Here is a 21,968-nt window from a genome sequence, read left to right as displayed (position 1 = left end):
CATTTCTATTCATTTAATTTGTTTTAGTACATTTTCGCACTTCAAAAGTAGTTTATGTCTTAGAAAGTATGGACAATAAGAAGATGAAAATTGTGTCAGTCACTGATGGTTTGTATGCTCCATACTCAGAGATTTCTCAAAAGGAAAATCACACAATATGTGTAAAATAATAACTAACCATAATGAACATAGCAGAATCAACATTTTATTGGGGGCCACCTACAGACAGTGTTGGCTTACACAATTCTTCCTGCCTTATACATTTCTTTCAAGAGGCCTACTTTTTCTGAGGTTATTTCTCAAATCAGTGAAGGTATTTTAAATCCATCCTGTGACTCCAAGGAAATGCATATTTTTGTCACCAAATATATTTCGTTTTATTGAAATATAATAACATCAGTGGTCTTAATGAAACACATATACCATTTGGCTTGCATTGTCCATTTAAAAACAGCTCATTACACAAGAAAACAGGAAGAAGTTGTGTGGTACTATGAAAAAAATAAGCAATATATACAAACTGAGTAGTCCATGTGCACGATATGCAACATCAAGGATAGTGTCCTGTGGTTAGCATGAGCAGCTGCTAATTGAGAGGTCCTTGGTTCAAGTCTTCTCTCGAGTGAAAAGTTTAATTTTTTATTTTCAGACAATTATTATATGCCCGTCTGTCCACTATATTTGCTGGATTCGTATTGCCCATGGAATACATCTCACATTTTAAATGGACTCTTGTCCAAAGTAGCAAACAGTCAACTGCAAGCCAGGGAGCCTCGTTAGCAGGAATACTCTCTCTTCTGTGTGCTGTAGTTGACTAACGTTGTGCGTTTCGATGTTTGTTTGGGTGTAGCGTCCCCATACTACGGCGCAGTTACCTCACATTGGACTGATGGATGACAGATAATAATTGTCTGAAAATAAAAAATTAAACTTTTCACTAGAGAGAAGACTTGAACCAAGGACCTCTCGTTCCACAAATGCTCATGCTAACCACGGGACCACAGTACTCCTGAGCTCAGACTCTCCTTGATGTTGCCTATCTTATGCATGGGCTACTCAGTTTGTATATTTTGATTATTTTTTTCATAGTTCCACACAACTTCTTCCTGTTTTCTTGATTGATCTGTGTTCAGTTTTGCAAGGCCTATCCACTGTGTCAACTTATAACTAAATCTGAGGGGGGTGCAATGGGGAGTTTCCCTTGTTAGTAACTGACTTCTGACTCTCAACTCACAATCTTCTTTAGCAAAAATTGAGTAATCATTTGTTCCACTATAGTTTTTGGCCAATAACTTGTTGTGATTCCATATTGGCTTCACTTCGCCAGTCAATTTCAAAACATAATTTTATTTTTACATCATAGCAGGATTCAAAACTTGTGATTTGGTTTCTTGAATGTTTCTTATATTCTGTAATTTATTGTAAGCCTCCACTGCAATTGCAATAAATATTTTTAACAGCCATGAGCAGAGTGACTACTTTCACTGTATCATACAACTTGCAAACCTGGTGGAATAATTTTGTCATGGCTGGCTTTCCCAATGATCTCACTAATTCTTTGGGGAATGTCATCTACTCCAGTGGTCTTTAAGTGCTATGACATATTCTTCATGCAGTATCAAATACCCCACTCAACTTCACCCACTTCCTCAACTCTTTCCGTAATACTGTTCTCAAGTTTGGTTCCCTTTCATACATGCTTTATATATTCCTGCTACCTTTCATTTATCCCTTCTTTACCTAGTACTGGCTTTCCATGCTTTCCAACTGAGCTCCTGGTATTCATATAGCTGTTTCTCTTTTCTCTGAAGGTCTGTTTAATTTTCCCATGTGTGTCATCTATGTTTCCCCTAAATATGCATGCTTCTACAACCTTGCATTTGTCCTCTTGCCGTTCCTGCTTACCCATTTTGCACTTTCTATCAATCTCATTTTTTAGACACCTATACAAGTATTCTTTTTCATCTATTTCATTTGTTGCATTTTTATATTTTTCCTGTTGCCAATTAAATTCAATACCTCCTATTTTAACTAGATATTTCTGCTAAGTTTGTTTTTTAGCGTATGTGATCCTGTGTCACCTGTTCCATTTCATCTCTCATTTGTCTTCTATTTTATTCCTTTCCTCCATTTCAATCATATGTTGCCTAATGCTCCCTCTGGAACTCAGTACCCTCTGGTTCCTTCAATTTATTAAGGTCTCATCTGCTTTATTTCCCACCTTCCTCCAATTTTGCAGCTTTATTGTTGTCAGAGCCAACATCTGCACCTGGAAATGTTTTATACTTTAAAATCTGGTTTTGAAATCACTGTATTGCCATTAGGTAAGCAATTTGAAATCTTCCAGTGTCACTGTATCTCTTCCACATATACGGCCTTCTTTTATGATTCTTAAATCAAGTGTTAGTGATGATTAAATTATGCAGTGTACAAAATTATACCAGTTGACTTCTTCTTCCATTCCTTTACCCAGTCCATGTTCTCCCACTAGTTTTCCTTCTCTCCGTTTTCTTGCTGCTGAGTTCCAGTCACCTACCTCAATTAAATTTTCATCTTCCTTAACTATCTGAATAATTTCCTTTATTTTTTCATATATTCTTTCACTCTCTTCATTATTTGCGAACCTAGATTGCAATAAATTCTACGTCGTGGCTGTTTGCTTCATGTCCGTCTTGGATATGATGATGCATTCACTAGTTTGTAGTAGCTTGTATGAATTCCTGTTTTCTCATTCATTATTAGACATTTACTCCCATATTACCTTTGTTTGATTTTGCATTGATAAATGTATAAAGACCAGACCACAAGTCCCGTTTTTCTTGTCACTGAACTTTACTAATTCCCATTATACCTAACTTCAATGTATTCATTTCCTTTACTAAATTATCTAACCTGCCTACCTAGTTAAGGGATCTAACATTCCACACTCCAACCCATGGAATGCCATTTTTTCCTGGTGCTTGACAATGCCATGCATAATTAATCTATATTTCAGAGGCAGCTATATCTCTAATAATTCCTACCATCTGTTAGGCATTCGTTTAAAGATTATGCAAAGGCATTTAAGTATATATTTTACTGTATAGTGAAATTCTTACATTACACTGAAATAAAAAATCATATCATCTTCATTATCAACAACTACAGTTATGAAATTTACTGACATATTAAAACTGTGTGCCAAACTGATACTCGAACTCAGGACCTTTGTCTTTCACAGGCAAGTGCTCTACCATCTGAGCTACCCAGGCACGATTCACGCCTCATCCTCACAGCCATGCTTTTGCCAGTACCTCGTCTCCTACCTTCCAAACTTTACAGAAGCTCTCCTGTGAAACATCCCCCAAGCTGTGGTTAAGCCAGGTCTCCACAATATCCTTTCTTTCATGAGTGCTAGTTCTGCAAGGTTTGCAGGACAGCTTCTGTAACGTTTGGAAGGTAGGAGGCGAGGTACTGGCAGGAGTACGGCTGTGAGGATGGGGTGTGAGTCGTTACTGGCAGGAGTAGGGCTGTGAGGATGGGGTGTGAGTTGTGCTTGGGTAGCTTAGATGGTAGAGCACTTGGTCACGAAAGGCAAAGGTCCTGAGTTTGAGTCTCGGTTTGGCACACAGTTTTAACCTGCCAGGAAGTTTTATATCAGCACACACTCCACTGCAGAGAGAAAATCTCATTCCGCTAACTACAGTTATACTTAGGTACATGCTCCATTGCTCACATTCATGATAACTGCTATGACATGGAATGCGTCAATAGAACAAATATATATATTAAAAACAAAGATTCCAAGACTTACCAAGCGGGAAAGTGCCGGTAGATAGGCACAATAAATAAAACGCCCAAACACACACACAGAATTTCGAGCTTTCGCAACCGGCAGCTGCATCATTAGGAAAGAGGGAAGGAAAAGGAAAGATGAAAGGATGTGGGGTTTAAGGGAGAGGGTAAGGAGTCATTCCAATCCCGGGAGTGGAAAGACTTACCTTAGGGGGAAAAAAGGATAGGTATATACTCGCACGCCCACACACACACACACACACACACACACACACACACACACACACACACACACACACACACACACATATCCATCCATACATCATACATACACAGACACAAGCAGACATATTTGGCCTTTAAATATGTCTGCTTGTGTCTGTAAGTCTTTCTGCTCCCGGGATTGGAATGACTCGTTACCCTCTCCCTTAAAACCCACATCCTTTCATCTTTCCTTTTCCTTTCCTCTTTCCTGACGAAGCAGCCGCCGGTTGCGAAAGCTCGAAATTCTGTGTGTGTGTTTGTGCATTTTATTTATTGTGCCTATCTACCGGCGCTTTCCTGCTTGGTAAGTCTTGGAATCTTTGTTTTTAATATATTTTTCCCATGTGGAAGTTTCTTTCTATTTTATTTACATCATCATTAATTTGAACCAAACAATTATGCTTGTTATTGTCTCTGTTGCATTTCGAAATCTTCTCTATCATCTTACTTTCTCCTTTTGTTTGTACAAGTAGTTTCACTTTGTATTCATCTTCCCTTTTTCCGTAATCTACCATACATTTTATCCTGCCTAATTATAGGCTTTTAAATATGTCTGCTTGTGTCTGTGTATGTATGGATGGATATGTGTGTGTGTGTGTGTGTGTGTGTGTGTGTGTGTGTGTGTGTGTGTGTGTGCGTGAGTATATACCTATCCTTTTTTCCCCCTAAGGTAAGTCTTTCCACTCCCGGGGTTGGAATGACTCCTTACCCTCTCCCTTAAAACCCACATCCTTTCATCTTTCCTTTTCCTTTCCTCTTTCCTGACGAAGCAGCTGCTGGTTTCGAAAGCTCGAAATTCTGTGTGTGTGTTTGTGCATTTTATTTATTGTGCCTATCTACCGGCGCTTTCCTGCTTGGTAAGTCTTGGAATCTTTGTTTTTAATATATTTTTCCCATGTGGAAGTTTCTTTCTATTTTATTTACATCATCATTAATTTGAACCAAACAATTACGCTTGTTATTGTCTCTGTTGCATTTCGAAATCTTCTCTATCATCTTACTTTCTCCTTTTGTTTGTACAAGTAGTTTTACTTTGTATTCATCTTCCCTTTTTCTGTAATCTACCATACATTTTATCCTGCCTTAAAACCCACATCCTTTCATCTTTCCTTTTCCTTCCCTCTTTCCTGACGAAGCAGCCGCCAGTTGCGAAAGCTCAAAATTCTGTGTGTGTGTTTGTGCGTAAAATAGAAAGAAACTTCCACATGGGAAAAATATATTAAAAACAAAGATTCCAAGACTTACCAAGCGGGAAAGCGCCGGTAGATAGGCACAATGTGTGTGTTTGTGTGTTTTATTTATTGTGCCTATCTACTGGCGCTTTCCCGCTTGGTAAGTCTTGGAAAATAAAAAAGTTATATAGCTGCATGCTAGTCATTTAAAAGTATTTTAAAAACTGATTATTGCTGCTCAAGACTTCCTCAATGGTATAGAAGGAGTTGCTGAGGAGAAACCTCTGTAATCTATATGGGGCAGTCAAATGAAAATGAGACAGATATAAAAAAGTAAGTAAACTGTTTATTATTTCAAAAGTAATCACCATATCTCTTAGTACATTTGTGTGCTTGTGAGACAAGCTGGTCATTGCCTTCACGGAAAAATGTTTGCGGTTGCCTATGGAACTTCTTCATCCAATGCAAACTGACAGTCTTGAATGTCTTTCTTCAGGGCTCCAAAAATATGAAAATTGCATGGGGAGTGATTGGGCATGTATGGAGGATGTATTAGGGTTTCCCAGCAAAACTTCTGCTATGTTCTTGAAAGAACCTTGGCAACATGATGTCCCACCCACTTTTACTCTCAATCTTAGATGGGTTGTTGATACTAAATTTTTTAACTGAATAAGTGTTCTGTGAGGCAGTGGTTAACATTCACAACTGCTTAAAGAGATACCTGCAAGACCATGTGTTAAGTCCACACAGAATTGTAACTACTTTCTTTTGTACAATGAATATTTTTTGCCTAAGCACCAGTATGAGACTTTGCATCTATCTGAATTGGTCCTCTCAGCTCCATGCTTTATCACTTTACAACAGACTTAATTCAGGGCTGGTCTTGGTGGCACAGAACCTCCAGAAAAACCAAATCCATGCACTCAGCAGCTGCTCTTATTTTATCCAGGTCACCATTGACACTGTATTTATTCATTTTTAGTCATGTTGTTTCCATATCTCACGTCAATACCTGATCATCTTTATTGAAATCCATACACATTTTTCATAAGTTTTCTGTTACATGGCTAACACTAATGCTTGGTTTCATTAAACTTGTGGCTTGGTCCTCTGCACCTAATTTTTCCTGTAGATGCTGGCCTATACTCCTCCCATGACTGCTACCTAGTAACAGTTCCAGTGTCCTTGTAATCCTAAGCCATTTGATGGATTCTGTCATCCATAAATTTTTGGCAATGGCTGATTGCCCACATAGCAGCAATCATACTTATATCTGGAGTGTTATATAAATTCACAGGCACGATGATGTATGACAAGTATGGAGCCTATATGGCTTGATAGGTTGAATGGCCATGTGTCCCATCTGGATGATGATGATGAAGAGAGCCATGTATATTATGAAGGAAACACAACATGAATCTTAAAGAAACTTATTTTGTATTCACTACACCTAACACACACACATATTACAAAAATGTATCTATATGTGTTCCACATCTGCTCCTAAACTACTGGACCAATTTCAACCAAGCTTGATACAAATATCATTTACTGTTTGGAAAGATTTGCTGAAGAAGTGTAGCCCATGATGGGCAAATACCCACACTTTATTCATCCAGTATTTGACAATAAGAGCACTTAGTGACTTGCAAGAAACTTTACACACAATTTCAAACCTTAAGAGAACTTTTTCTTGCTGATAACCCCCACAAAATAATGAAAGGAAAAAAGTTTATCACTTACTAATGCTGCAGCAGGCATAACATTTTAATTCACTAATTTATTACTTCTTTACTACTAACTGTATTTGTGACACATTTCACAGACAGAATCCATGTAAGCTGCTGAATGGACTTACAAAATTGTATCATTGTACAGAACATAGTTCAGGAGAGATGACATCATAAACATGGAGATGCATAAAACACTGTCACATCTTCCAAGCTATTTTAATTTATTACTTCTTAACTACGAATTCTATGTGCAACAAATTTTGCAGATGCTATCCACATATACCACTAGGTGTACCTGCAAAATTGTATCACTGTATAACACATAGTTCACCACAACTGTGCTGCGTGCAAACAAAACTGTAGGTCAAAATTTGCTAGAGATACAGATATGCATGAAATGTGTTAAATATATGATAAATATATGTGCCAGGTGTGTATACAGACAAAAACATGGCCAAAAAACTACTCCTAAACCCCTGGATTGATTTATGCCAAACTTGGTACACATGTTTCTTACTATCTGCAAAGAAATACTGTGGCATAAGAACCAGCAACCTCCTATTAGGATAGGGGTGATAATGTGGAGAGAGAATGGGGGAGAGGAGATCGATGAATAGAGGGGGGAAGGAGTAGATGGACACATATAGGAAGGGGAGGAGGAAGTGGACAGAGAAAGGGAGAGGGAGAAATGGACAGAGAAAGGAAAGAGGAGGAGATGGACAGAAAGGGGGAGGAGAAGATGGACAGAGAGGGGGAGGAGAAAATGGGCATAGGGAGGGTTTGGAGGAGATGGACAGGGGGAGGGGGAAGAGGAGAGGGACAGAGAGGAGGATGAGTAAATGAACAGAGGAAGGGAAGAGGAGGAGATGAACAGAGAGAAGAGGTGAGAGGACGTGGTCAGAGAGAGGAGCAGAAGAGCATATGGGCAGAGAGAAGGGGCAAGTAGCAAATGGACAGAAAGAGTGGAGAGATGTAGATGGACAGAGAGAGGGGGAAGAGAAGCTGAACATACAGAGGGGGAAGGAATAGAAGATTGGAATAAATACATACCCTGGCAGTGTCAAATACTAAGCTAGTTATGCACATAAATACAAAGAAGAAGTTGTGAGTAATTGTATTAACTGTACAACCAAAGGATGATAAAATAGAAAAGGGACATGCTGTTGCAGAAATAAATTAACTTGAATGGAAATATACTGTATTGCTTGAATGCAAATGAGATAAGTTGTCATATATGTGCTTACAATTATATGTTTGTCTGGACCACAAGTGTTTTATCAATTTACTGACTTTTTTGACCACTGGCCATCTTCAAATGACATTAAATATATTGATGCAAAGTAACTTGTCAGTGTTGCCAGTAGAAATCGTAAGTGAAAACTGTTGGTGGTACAAATCATAAGTGCAAACTATTTGCACTTACAAGTTATACAGCTCTCAAACTTTTAAGAGTGAAAATCACCAGAGATGTGCACTGTCTACATTGGAACACTGTAAGGCAGCTTAAATCAGCTGTTGGTTTGTAAATTATAATTTCTCACTATAACTGAAAAATTATTGGCCCATCATCAACATCATGCTTTTTGCAATTCTAATTAAAATTTAAAATTGAGTTGTCTCTGATTATGATATTGCTTGGTGGTGAATTTAGTTATATTGAGCTGATATACCATATGTAACAAATTTATATGAGGAGCAAATGGACAGAAAAAAATTTATTATGATAAAAAGTTGATTTATAAACATAATAATGTGAATGAAAATTATTTTATGTTCAAACAGACTTCTGAAGATAGCTCGACGCATATACCTTGCCAATACAGCACTCAGCCATTTTATGCTTAATGAATGGCAATTCTCGAATGAAAAAACATTGGAGCTGGAAAAATATCTGTGTGGTTCAGATATTCAGACATTTTCTTATCACACGGATGAAATAGATCACATGAAATTTTTTCGCAATGGCTTGGTTGGGGCCCGGAAGTATTTGTTGAAAAGAAGTGAGGATTCTCTTGAAAGTGAAAGAAGACACCTGAAAAGGTAAGTGGGACTTCATATTTATAACTTAAACCTCTTCTATACACATCAAAAAGGAAACAAAACTAAGAACGAAAAAGTGGTTAAAAATAATGCTATGTACACTACTGGCCATTAAAATTGCTACACAATTAAGATGACATGCTACAGATGTGAAATGTAACCGACAGGAAGAAGATGCTGTGATATGCAAATGATTAGCTTTTCAGAGCATTCACACAAGTTTGGCACTGGTGTCGACACCTACAATGTGCTGACATGAGGGAAGTTTCCAACTGATTTCTCATACACAAACAGCAGTTTACCAGTGTTGCCTGGTGAAACATTGCTGTGATGCCTTGCGTAAGGAGGAGAAATGTGTACCATCACGTTTTTGACTTTGATAAAGGTCATTTATCGTATCGCATCGTTGCTGCTTGCGTTGGTTGAGATCCAATGACTGTTAGCAGAATATGGAATTGGTGGTTCAGGAGGGTAATACGAAATGCCATGCTGGATCCGAAAGGCATCGTATCACTAGCAGTCAAGATGACAGGCATCTTATCCGCATGGCTGTAACTGATCGTGCAGCCACGTCTCGATCCCTTAGTCAACAGATGGGGACGTTTGCAAGACAACATCCATCTGCACGAACAGTTCGATGACATTTGCAGCAGCATGGACTATCAGCTTTGAGACCATGGCTGCAGTTACCCTTGATGCTGCATCACAGATAGGAGCACCTGTGATGGTGTACTCAATGATGAACCTGGGTGCTTGAATGGCAAAACGTCATTTTTTCGGATGAATCCAGGTTCTGTTTACAACATCATGATGGTCGCATCTGTGTTTGGTGACATCATGGTGAATGCACATTGGAAGTATGTATTCATCATCTCCATACTGGCGTATCACCTGGCGCGTGATGGTATGGGGTGCCATTGGTTACACGTCTCGGTCACCTCTTGTTCGCATTGACAGCACTTTGAACAGTGGGCGTTACATTTCAGATATATTACAAACCGTGGCTCTACCCTTCATTCAATCCCTGTGAAATCCTACATTTCAGCAAGATAATGCTCGACCGTATGTTGCAGGTCCTGTACGAGCCAATCTGGATACAGAAAATGTTCAACTGCTGCCCTGACCAGCACATTCTCCAAATCTCTCACCAATTGAAAACGTCTGGTCAATGGTGGTGGAGCAACTGGCTCGTCAGAATGTGCCAATCACTACTCTTGGTGAACTGTGGTATCATGTTGAAGCTGCATAGGCAGCTGTACCTGTACACGCCATCCAAGCTCTGTTTGACTCGATGCTCAGTCGTGTCAAGGCCATTATTACAGCCAGAGGTGGTTGTTCTGGGTACTGATTTCTCAGGAGTATGCACCCAAATTGCATGAAAATATAATCACATGTCAGTTCTAATATAATACATTTCCCCCATGAATACTCGTTTATCATCTGCATTTCTTCTTGGTGTAGCAATTTTAATGACCAGTAGTGTAGCAACAGCAGCACACTGGTACACACACTACAGGATTAATCAATGAACTGTTTTCCATAATGAAGGAAAGTGTGAACAAGAAAACATGTAGATAATTGTGCTGTTTGAGACTTTTCTGGCATAATAACTGCTTCAGTTATGTTATGGGCGTCATGTTGTATAAAGTTTGAAAGCTCCACAATATTTCAACAAGAAGCTGCTTAATATCTTCAGGTGCTTCAGGCTTCCATTCAATCCCTTGTTAGCCAATCTTGTGTGGCAGTTGAAGAGCAAAACAGAAGCTTAATTTTTAAATTTCACATTCAAGAAATCGTCCACACAAGAGAATTGTGTAAACATACCATCCTTTGACCATCAGACTGGCTTACATATGGATGACATAGTAATAAGCATTGGTATAGAGAAACAACTGAAAGATGTGAAAGCAAATAAATCATCAGGTCTTGGCAGATTCCCAATTCAGTTCCTGCAATTATCATGAATCTCTCACCAAGCACAGAGTCCCAAGTAACTGGAATAAGTGCACGTGGCTCCAGTATATAAGAACAGATCCTCAAAATTACAAACCAATATTCCTAACTTTGGTTTGCTGCAGAATCTTTGAACGTATTTCCAGGTTGAATATATTAAACTTTCTTGAGATAGAGAAGCTTATGTCCATGAATCAGCATGGTTTTAGGAAGCATCAGTCATGTGAAACCCAGCTTGCCCTTTTCTCACATGATATACTGCCGACTATGGGTGAAAGGCAACAGGCAGATTCCATATTTCTAGATTTCCAGAAAGCATTTGATATGGTACCCCATTGCAGACTATCAATGAATGTACAAAAACAGGGAGTACATTCATAGATATGTGGGTGACTCAAAGACTTCTTAAGTAATAGAACCCAGTATGTTGTCACAAATGGCAAATGTTCATCAGAGACAAGAGTATTGTCAGGAGTGCCCCAGGAAGGTGTGATACAACCACTGTTGTTCTCTATATAGATAAATGATTTGGTGGGCAGGATGGGCAGCAATCTGTGGTTGTTTGCTGATGATACTGTGGTGTATGATAAGGTGTTGAAATTGAGTAGTTATAGGAAGGTACAAGATGACTTGAACAAAATTTCTAGTTGGTCTGATGAATGGAAGCTATCTGTAAAGGTGCACAAATATAAGTTAATGCAGATGAGTACGAAGATCAAACGTGTAATGTTCAGATACAGCATTACTAGTGCCCTTCATGACACAGTCAACTCATTTAAATATCTGGGTGTAACATTGGAAAGCAATGTAAGATCGATGAGCATATTAGAACTGTGTCCTTCCATTTATTGGGAGAATTTTAAAAAGGGTGGTTCACCTGTAAAGGAGACTGCATATAGGACACTGGTACAACCTATTCTTGAGTACTGCTTAAGTGTTTGGGATCCGTACCAGGTCAGATTGAAGGAAGGCATCAAATAAATTTGGGGGAAGGCTGTTAGATTTGCTACCAGTAGATTTGAACAACATGTAAATGTTACGGAGATGCTTTGGCAATTCAAATGGGAAGCCCTGAAGGGAGGTGATGTTCTTTTAAAGAAACACTGCTGAGAAAATTTAGAGAATCAACATTTGAATCTGACTGCCAAACAATTCTACTACCACCAATGTACATTGAGTGTAAGGATCACGAAGATAAAATACAAGTAATTAGTGCTTATACAAAGATATACAGATGGTCATTTTTCCCTTGCTCTATTTGTGAATGTAACAGGAAAGGAAATGACTTGTAATGGTACAGGGTACCATATGCCATGCATATTTGTAGAAGTAGATGTATTGCTGCTCTGGCTCCTCAGTATATGCACCAGCTCACAAGAAAAGTGCAGGCACCAAGGGATGGGGCTGCATTGTCATCGTAGATGAATCACAGAGGATGTTGATATTCAAATATGGGCCATGGTCTTCACATCTGCAACACAAGGTAGGTGGAGGCACAGTTTGTGGTTGTGTAAGCACACAGACAGAGTGTTGATGCCCAGTTTCAGTGTCCTGATTCTGAGTCTCCACCTGAGTTGCAACAATGGATTTGTTGGTCTATGGCCAATGATGCCTTAGTACCACCAGTGGTTGTCCCCATGCTTTGCTAAGTTGAAATCCCGTATATCTGTAGTTCATGCTATGTCTCTTGTCAAAATAGTGTGCAGCAACAGCAAACTTTTCTGGTTGACCTTTTTTTTTTGGTCATCAGTCTGCTGACTGGTTTGATGTGGCCCACCATGAATTCCTTTCCTGTGCTAACCTCTTCATCTCAGAGTAGCACTTGCAACCTACACCCTCAATTATTTGCTTGACGTATTCCAATCTTCCTCTACAGTTTTTGCCCTCTACAGCTCCCTCTAGTACCATGGAAGTCATTTCCTCATGTCTTAGCAGATGTCCTATCATCCTGTCCCTTCTCCTTATTAGTGTTTTCCACATATTCCTTTCCTCTCCGGTTCTGCATAGAACCTCCTCATTCCTTACCTTATCAGTCCACCTAATTTTCAACATTCATCTATAGCACCACATCTCAAATGCTTCGATTCTCTCATGTTCCGGTTTTCCCACAGTCCATGTTTCACTACCATACAATGCTGTACTCCAGACGTACATCCTCAGAAATTTCTTCCTCAAATTAAGGCTGGTATTTAATATTAGTAGACTTCTCTTGGCCAGAAATGCCTTTTTTGCGATAGCGAGTCTGCTTTTGATGTCCTCCTTGCTCCGTCCATCATTGGTTATTTTACTGCCTAGGTAGCAGAATTCCTTAACTTCATTGACTTCGTGACCATAAATCCTGATGTTAAGTTTCTCACTGTTCTCATTTCTACTAGTTCTCATTACCTACGTCTTTCTCCGATTTACTCTCAAAACCATACTTTGTACTCATTAGACTGTTCATTCCGTTCAGCAGATTATTTAATTCTTCTTCACTTTCACTCAGGATAGCAATGTCATCAGCGAATCATATTATTGATATCCTTTCACCTTGTATTTTAATTCCACTCCTGAACCTTTCTTTTATTTCCATCATTGCTTCCTCGATGTACATATTGAAGAGTAGGGGCGAAAGGCTACAGCCTTGTCTTACACCCTTCTTAATACGAGCACTTCGTTCTTGATCATCCACTCTTATTATTCCCTCTTGGTTGTTGTACATATTATATATGACCCATCTCTCCCTATAGCTTACCCCTACTTTTTTCAGTATCTCGAACAGCTTGCACCATTTTATATTGTCGAACGCTTTTTCCAGGTCAACAAATCCTATGAACGTGTCTTGATTTTTCTTTAGCCTTGCTTCCATTATTAGCCGTTGACCTAGTCTAGTGTAATGTCCACATTCAGTGGATCTATCTTTAACAGTGTAACAAGACTAGCCAGTGTATGATTTCCCACACTGGCAAGGGAATTTATATATCCCTGATCTCATTAGCCCTAGGTTGTGCTTAACAGAATCCAGTATCATTTGCATTTGCACTGGAAGATGGAGGACACATTTTATTTGATGTTTTTGAACAGCTTACTGATCTTAAAGGAAACACTACAAACACAAGTTAGAAAAACCATCCTATGGAGTTCTCCATTACTTTTGGCTGTTCTTGAGGATTAGTGCAGACAACTTGAAATGCATCACAGCTTAGCCATCTTTGCTCTGTGTTGTACTGAATGGTTACTCTGATAAGCAGATTTTAAATGCATTTCAACCAGCATGCCTTAAACCTCAAGAACATCCAGGTAAAATGGAGAACTCCATGAGGATAGTTTTTATCCTACACTGTTGGTGTGTGCTTTAACATCAGTAGGTTGTTCAAGAAACATGAGATAAAATGTGTCTTCCACCCTCCTGCAGGAGTGCAAAAGATACTGGGTTTTGTTGAAAACAACCTAGGTCTAAGGAGACCAGGGATATATAAAGTTCCATGATAGTGTTGGAAATCATACAGTGGCCAGGCAAGTTGCACTGTTAAAGATAGATGCACTGAACATAACAGTCACACAAGAGTAGGTCAGCCAAGAAAATCTGCTGATGCTGAACACTGTCTTGATACAGGACATAGAATAAACAACAGAGGGACAGAGAGCCTTCATTGACCTCCATGTACTGGGGCTCGGTCATTAAAGAAGCAGTCAAAATACATATAAAATATGATCTAGAGAAATGGGATTTCAACTTATCATGCATGGGAATCAGCATTGGTGATACAAAGGCATCATTAGCCACAGACTAACAAGTCCAATGAGTCAACACAGATGGCAAATTAAAGTCAGGATGCTTAAACTGGACACCACTACTCGCCTGAATGTGCATAGAGCCAAGAATTGTGCCCACCTGTGGCCACACATATGCAGAGACTGTGGCCCATTTCTCTGGCACAGGGCTCTGGATGTCAACATTCTGTATCATTAATCTACAATTATGTTATAGCTGTTATATCAGTTGGCGCCTGTGCTTTTGTAGCAGACCAGCATGTACAGGGTGGTCCATTGAAAGTGACCGGGCCAAATATCTTATGAAATAAGCATGAAACGAAAAAGCTGCAAAGAACAAAACTTGTCTAGCTTCAAGGGGGAAACCAGATGGCGCTATGGTGTAGTACGTAAAGAAATATGAATGTTTTAGTTGGAGCACTTTTTTCGCTTTGTGATAGATGGCACTGTAATAGTTACAAATAATAAGTACACGGTATCATGTAACATTCCGCCAGTGCAGACGGTATTTGCTTCATGATACATTACTCATGTTAAAATGGACCGTTTACCAATTCTGGAAAAGGTCAATATTGTGTTGATCTACCGTTATTGTGATCAAAATGCCCAATAGGCATATACTATGTATGCTGCTCGGTATCGTGGACGACATCATCCAAGTGTCCGGACCATTCGCCAGATAGTTACGTTATTTAAGGAAACAGGAAGTGTTCAGCCACGACCTGCAACAAATGATGATGCCCAAGTAGGTGTTTTAGATGCTGTTGTTGCTAATCTGCACATCAGTAGCAGACAAATTACGTGAGAATAGGGAATCTCAAAAACGTCGGTGTTGAGAATGCTACATCAAGATTGATTACACTCGTACCATATTTCTATGCACCAGGAATTGCATGTGGATGACTTTGAACATTGTGTACAGTTCTGCCATTGGGCACAAGAGAAATTATGGGACAATGACAGATTTTTTACATGCATTCTATTTAGAAATGAAACGTCATTCACCAACAGCAGTAACATAAACCAGCATAATATGCACTATTGGGCAACGGAAAATCCACAATGGCTGTGACAAGTGGAACATCGGTTTTTTGATTCATAATGGAGGTCCATCTTCCTCCTGGTATTGTGGGTATGTTATGAATCACTGGTTTTGTACAATTGTCCATTTTTACCAATGAAACATAACAGGGAGTAGATATATTGGCATGCTGTTGTCAGTATCCTTAATTTTCTGAAAAGGTTCCTACAAGAATGTCTAGGCAGGACTCCACTCATTATCCTAATAACTCTCTTTTGGGCAATGAATATTTTTTGTATAGTGGCTGATTACCCCAGAAAACTATGCCATACAGCAATAGTGCATGGAAATAATTAAAATAAGCATTTTTTGTGGTGTCTCGGTCACACACAGCGGAAATAATACACTCCCTGAAATGGAAAAAAGAACACATTGACACCGGTGTGTCAGACCTACCATACTTGCTCCGGACACTGCGAGAGGGCTGTACAAGCAATGATCACACGCACGGCACAGCGGACACACCAGGAACCGCGGTGTTGGCCGTCGAATGGCGCTAGCTGCGCAGCACTTGTGCACTGCCGCCTTCAGTGTCAGCCAGTTTGCCGTGGCATACAGAGCTCCATCGCAGTCTTTAACACTGGTAGCATGCCGCGACAGCATGAACGTGAACCGTATGTGCAGTTGACGGACTTTGAGTGAGGGGTTATAGTGGGCATGCGGGAGGCTGGGTGGACGTGCCGCCGAATTGCTCAACACGTGGGGTGTGAGGTCTCCACAGTACATCGATGTTGTCGCCAGTGGTTGGCAGAAGGTGCACGTGCCCGTCGACCTGGGACCGGACCGCAGCGATGCACGGATGCACGCCAAGACCGTGGGATCCTACGCAGTGCCGTAGGGGACTGCACCGCCACTTCCCAGCAAATTAGGGACACTGTTGCTCCTGGGGTATCGGCGAGGACCATTTGCAACTGTCTCCATGAAGCTGGGCTACGGTCCCGCACACCGTTAGGCCATCTTCCGCTCACGCCCCAACATCGTGCAGCCTGCCTCTATTGGTGTCGCGACTGGCGTGAATGGAGGGACGAATGGAGACGTGTCGTCTTCAGCGATGAGAGTCGCTTTTGCCTTGGTGCCAATGATGGTCGTATGCGTGTTTTGCGCCGTGCAGTTGAGTGCCACAATCAGGACTGCATACGACCGAGGCACACAGGGCCAACACCCGGCATCATGGTGTGTGGAGCGATCTCCTACACTGGCCGTACACCTTTGGTGATCGTCGAGGGGACACTGAATAGTGCACGGTACATCCAAACCGTCATCGAACCCATCGTTCTACCAATCCTAGACTGGCAAGGGAACTTGCTGTTCCAACAGGGCAATGCACGTCCGCATGTATCCCGTGCCACCCAACGTGCTCTAGAAGGTGTAAGTCAACTACCCTGGCCAGCAACATCTCCGGATCTGTCCCCCATTGAGCATGTTTGGGACTGGATGAAGCGTCATCTCACGCGGTCTGCACGTCCAGCAGGAACGCTGGTCCAACTGAGGCGCCAGGTGGAAATGGCATGGCAAGCCGTTCCACAGGACTACATCCAGCATCTCTACGATCGTCTCCATGGGAGAATAGCAGCCTGCATTGCTGCGAAAGGTGGATATACACTGTACTAGTGCCGACATTTTGCATGCTCTGTTGCCTGTGTCTATGTGCCTGTGGTTCTGTCAGTGTGATCATGTGATGTATCTGACCCCAGGAATGTGTCAATAAAGTTTCCCCTTCCTGAGACAATGAATTCATGGTGTTCTTATTTCAATTTCCAGGAGTGTATGAACGGCAAATGTTGCTGAGTTGAGTTTTTTGTGGAGGAGCAAAATATGTTCAGACCATTTTAGACTGTTGTCAATGTGTACACGCAGAAACTTGGTTGACTCAACTTGTAGCTCACTACCATTCAATGTAACACTTAATTGACCCTCAACTTTTTTCCTTACTTGGAAACATTTAGTGATTAACCATTATTTACAAACCAATTACATACTTCACTAAAGACAATATTGGCTGATTCCTTAAGATTGAGGTTGGGAGTTTTGTTGATGAGGATAGAGGTGTCATCAGCAAAAAGAGTAAGGTAAGTTTTAAAGCTAGTATGCAAGGGAAGGTCTTTTCATTCTTTATTTCTGTAAATTGTTGTCATTTCTTTGATTCACTGATGAGATCATAATGGGGAAGCATTATGACTGAAACAGCAAAGTAACAACCTATGTTTGGCCTGACGCTTCAAATATTGCCTTGCTTGATTTTTTCATTGTCATAAAGCTGCTTTTATGGGATTCTAATGCTTGTTATTTGTTTCAGGATGTACGTTCTTGCCCTGCTGACAAATAGCCTATTTGCTGGTTTGATTCTGTGGTACATCTATACTAAATTCATAGCATAACAGTATTAATGAAATATTAATTGTTGAATGTTTTATAATGCAGCTATTCATTTTATGTCTGTCATGTTTCACTAGAAACATTGAAATTTTCACTTAACAGAAAATAAATATATCTCTTTTCAATAAGACAAATTTTCCTTTTAATTCAGACATCCATGGAAGAAGAAGACCATATAATGAAGTTTTAGAGGAATACAGGAACAAATATCTTTCAGTGGTGGGAACTGACAGTTTATGTAGTGGTCTTTCAAAAATGTGCTTTTGTTTCAGGTATTGGAGGTTAGTACGTTATTCTTCTAATGAGATTTCCTTTTATGCCATCATACCAGAAAATAATCATCTGCTGCCTGTCTGGAGGGTTGTGAGTTATGTGACAAATGTCAGTTCCAAATGTTATGTGGATTCCCACCTACATTAAGAGCTGTTTTCACAAGAAAACAGTGAAGTAGAGCACTAATAAGACTGGGTATAGACAATGATGGTGGTGAATAATCTCTAACCAAGATAGAATGTAGAGCACTTTTATTATCACACAGAGCATAATACATAAGACAAGGAACCAAATACAACAAAGCGTTCAGCCAGCCTGTCTGTTACAGAGTTTTTGAATGGCATTCCAGTTGGGCACCAGTGATGCTGATGCACGAGAAATAATCTGCCACAATGTTCTCTGTGTCTTTGAGGTGGCAGATGTCCATGGTAAACTAGGAAATGTAGTCTAAATGCTGAAACTATCAGCAGCAGGGGTCTGTTGGTGGATTCTGAATAGAATTGGCAAGTGAGTGATGATCGGTATAGATAATCAGAGAGCATCCTTCTGCATCCTATCTGACATAGGATACTGCTTCGTAGGGTGCCAGTAACTCCCTGTCATATGCAGACCACATGCTTTATTATAATTTGACCTTGTGTGAGAAGATACAAAGTGGCTGCTACACACCTTCCATCTCTTTTCTAGTGCAGCTCTGACAGTAATGTCACTTCTGTCTGCCATTATGATGAGCTGTGCATCAGGGGATGTGTGTGCCTAGGTGATGGCCTTGGTAAGGCAGTCCTTAATGCTTTCAAAAGTAGGCTGCATCTTGCTCATCCATGTAAGTTTCCATTTGGTTGTGATATTCTTGCCAGTGAGAGCTTATGTTAATGGCACTTGCATGGAGGCTGTTGAAGTCGACATTTCTCTATGTTGATTATGTCTCTACTATGAGAGAGGGTGTTAAAAACTTGTTTGAGATGGCTATTGTGAGATTCCTCATCTGTGAGAAAATTAAAATAACAGAATAGCAATTTGAGGAGTAAACCACCAGTGAACAGTTGCCATGTTCGTGTTGCATTTTTAAGTCCATATGAGATGGCATAAATTCAACCAAACCAAAAGGTATGATAATGGCAATTTTGTGAATGTCATCTGGACACACAGGTATTTGTAGGTAAGCCAAATTGCAGTCCATAACACTAAAAACAGAGGTATTCACCAAATAATGGATGACATCTGGGATATTTGGTACCAGATAGCTACCCATAATGATGAGTGTGTTGAGGATGCTGTACTCACAGCAAAACCTGAGAGATCAGTTTTTTTAAACCAATTTTATGGGTGAAGCCTAGGAACTATTGGACAGTGTGAACTATCCCTGCTGGTAAGCATTTGTCCACTCCTACTTTGGCGATCCTAATGGTTGTAGCCAATGTGGTCTGTGGTATAGTGGGGGTATTCGTAATGGTATACTGTCTGAATCATTGTGACACAGGGGACAGGGAAGGTCTGTGAAGGCCCAGTAGAGGGTGGGCAAGTCATCTGGGAATGGTGTTGTGAGCTTGTTCTTGGGTGGCAATAGAGATGCCAATATAGCATAGTGTATAGCTGTCTCCAAGGTGGAGGCAAAGAACAGGTGTGATTGATGTAGCCTGCTGAAAATCTGTCGTGTTGCATGGAGTTCACATTTGACATCTTGTTACTTGTGATGAATGATGCTTTCCTGTTGTAAGTGCAAGTTTGTTTCACTTGTATCAAAACAGAGGTATTTTGATGCGAAATATGGTCAATGGTCTGGGGGAATTCCTGGAGAAGCCCATGGTGGGAGAAGCCAATAACCATTGGGTATATCTGCATGAAGTGATGGAAGTGGCACAGAGTGACTTGTGCCACTGTGGTGAACCGTCGAGGGGGCATGGCCAAGTACACAAGAAGCCTAGTGTGACTACCATGCCGTTAGACAGGTCTAGGACTGAGTGGAAAGACCAGGCATCTTGTAAATTGTGTCTAGCATTCTGTATGTACTGAAAAAAGAGTTCCTGGATAGAGCAGAACCAGCTAACAGTGCAGACTTTCTCTGGTGTCCAAAAGAATTCTTTGTTGAGGCCAGGAGTTAGTGTGCAGACTTGTGATTCATAGACTTGGATTGTTGAATCATGTGCTGCATAGAGCTGGATGAGTGTGTGGGATGATGTGTAGCCCAGCGAGCAGGACAGTGAAGTGCTGACCTCTGAGCCGGTGTCACTGAGGTGTAGCTGGCCGCTGATGTGGTCACATATGAAAAGTCTATTATAGCGAAGGAGATGGGGCAGATGCAGTCTGCCATTGCCATCATAGGAGTCAAGGTGACTTAAATATCCTACAGGATCCAGCACAACTCCAATGAGCTGTTCATGTAGTTTCAGAAATCGCATGGAGCATGGGAGCTGTGAGCGGAATCAGTATATGTTGTACAACACCAACAAAAGCTATTCTGCATGGGCACAACAAGGTCAGCAGCATGTTCTGCAGGTGTGAACAAGATACAATTGTCCATATTCTGTGTAGGTGTGGGTTCAGTGTGAGTGGCGAGGAGATGTAGTTTTGTTAATGCTTCATGAAAGTTGTCACACTGCCTGGTTGTGGTGATATTAAAGCTGCCAGAAATGAATTGGGGGCAGTTTGGTTTGTGGTTGACTGACTGTCATTTGTACTGCTGCCAAAGTTGTGAATCATGATCACTGCCATTGCTGCTGACATTACTGAAGCACTGTCTGTGTTGTATGATAGAGCATATCCAATCAGTGAGCAGAAGGCATACATCCAAAGGTTCATGCTCATTGTGATCATGGCTAGTTGGATTTGGGGGGGGGGGGGGGGGGGACTTCACAATCCACAGAGTCCAGAACATATAGTTAGCAACAAGATAGGGAAGGTAAAGGTCTATCTGATAGTGGAGGTGATGCTATAATTTCAGAGTCCTGTCACGTAAAACTGTGTTGTAAATGACATGACAGATTTGTTCCTCTTGTGAGAGGGTGAGGCAGCAGGATAGTGCAGCTTTCAGTGTCTCATAGTTGATGTCTGATGAAGGGGGGGGGCAGAGGGGGAGGGGGGGATGATATCACTTATTGTGTTCACATGTGTACCCAAGTGGCTTAGCAGGATGACAAATTTTATATCACCACTCATGATGTCACTTAATGCCCAAGATCCCATGCACTGTGGTGAACCACAGTGGTGGATGGTCTGGCTGCAATGGTGTCAGTTTGAGGTGTGTTCTGTAGCTGGTAGGCTGGCAACACAATATTCTTAATGGAACAACAGTTGAGCAAGTACTGTCCATCATACACAGGTTGACATGATGCACAGCAGATGATGTGGGAGTCAATGCAGCTGAGTTATGAGGTTCAGAGCAATCACATTCACATGTGATGCTGTTGATATCTCTTTGAAAGTGAGTAGGCTTGTATCCAACTGGTTGGATTGCTGGGCCTTGGATGTAGCTTGGTCTGTGAGAGGAGCCGGGTCCTGAGTGCAGTAACAGAGTACATTATTTGTTACACTCCATTGTTTGGTGGTGTT

General features: G+C 40.7%; 1 protein-coding gene across 1 annotated transcript in view; it reads left to right on the top strand.

The window, feature by feature from the left end:
• The window catches only part of LOC126284662 (putative fatty acyl-CoA reductase CG5065), a 154,329-nt gene extending 136,049 nt beyond the window's left edge, over positions 1-18,280 (top strand). The window contains exons 7-8 of the mRNA XM_049983765.1: positions 8,726-8,983; positions 18,067-18,280. Coding sequence (XP_049839722.1) covers positions 8,726-8,983; positions 18,067-18,148 — 340 coding nt within the window. The 3' untranslated portion in view covers positions 18,149-18,280. The remainder of the gene's footprint in view (positions 1-8,725; positions 8,984-18,066) is intronic.
• Positions 18,281-21,968: the final 3,688 nt, after the last annotated feature.

The sequence above is a fragment of the Schistocerca gregaria genome, chromosome 8 (assembly GCF_023897955.1).
Source record: "Schistocerca gregaria isolate iqSchGreg1 chromosome 8, iqSchGreg1.2, whole genome shotgun sequence".
Classification (NCBI taxonomy): domain Eukaryota; kingdom Metazoa; phylum Arthropoda; class Insecta; order Orthoptera; family Acrididae; genus Schistocerca; species Schistocerca gregaria.
Note: the sequence above shows the minus strand (reverse complement) of the source record. Positions and strands in the feature narration are given on the sequence as shown.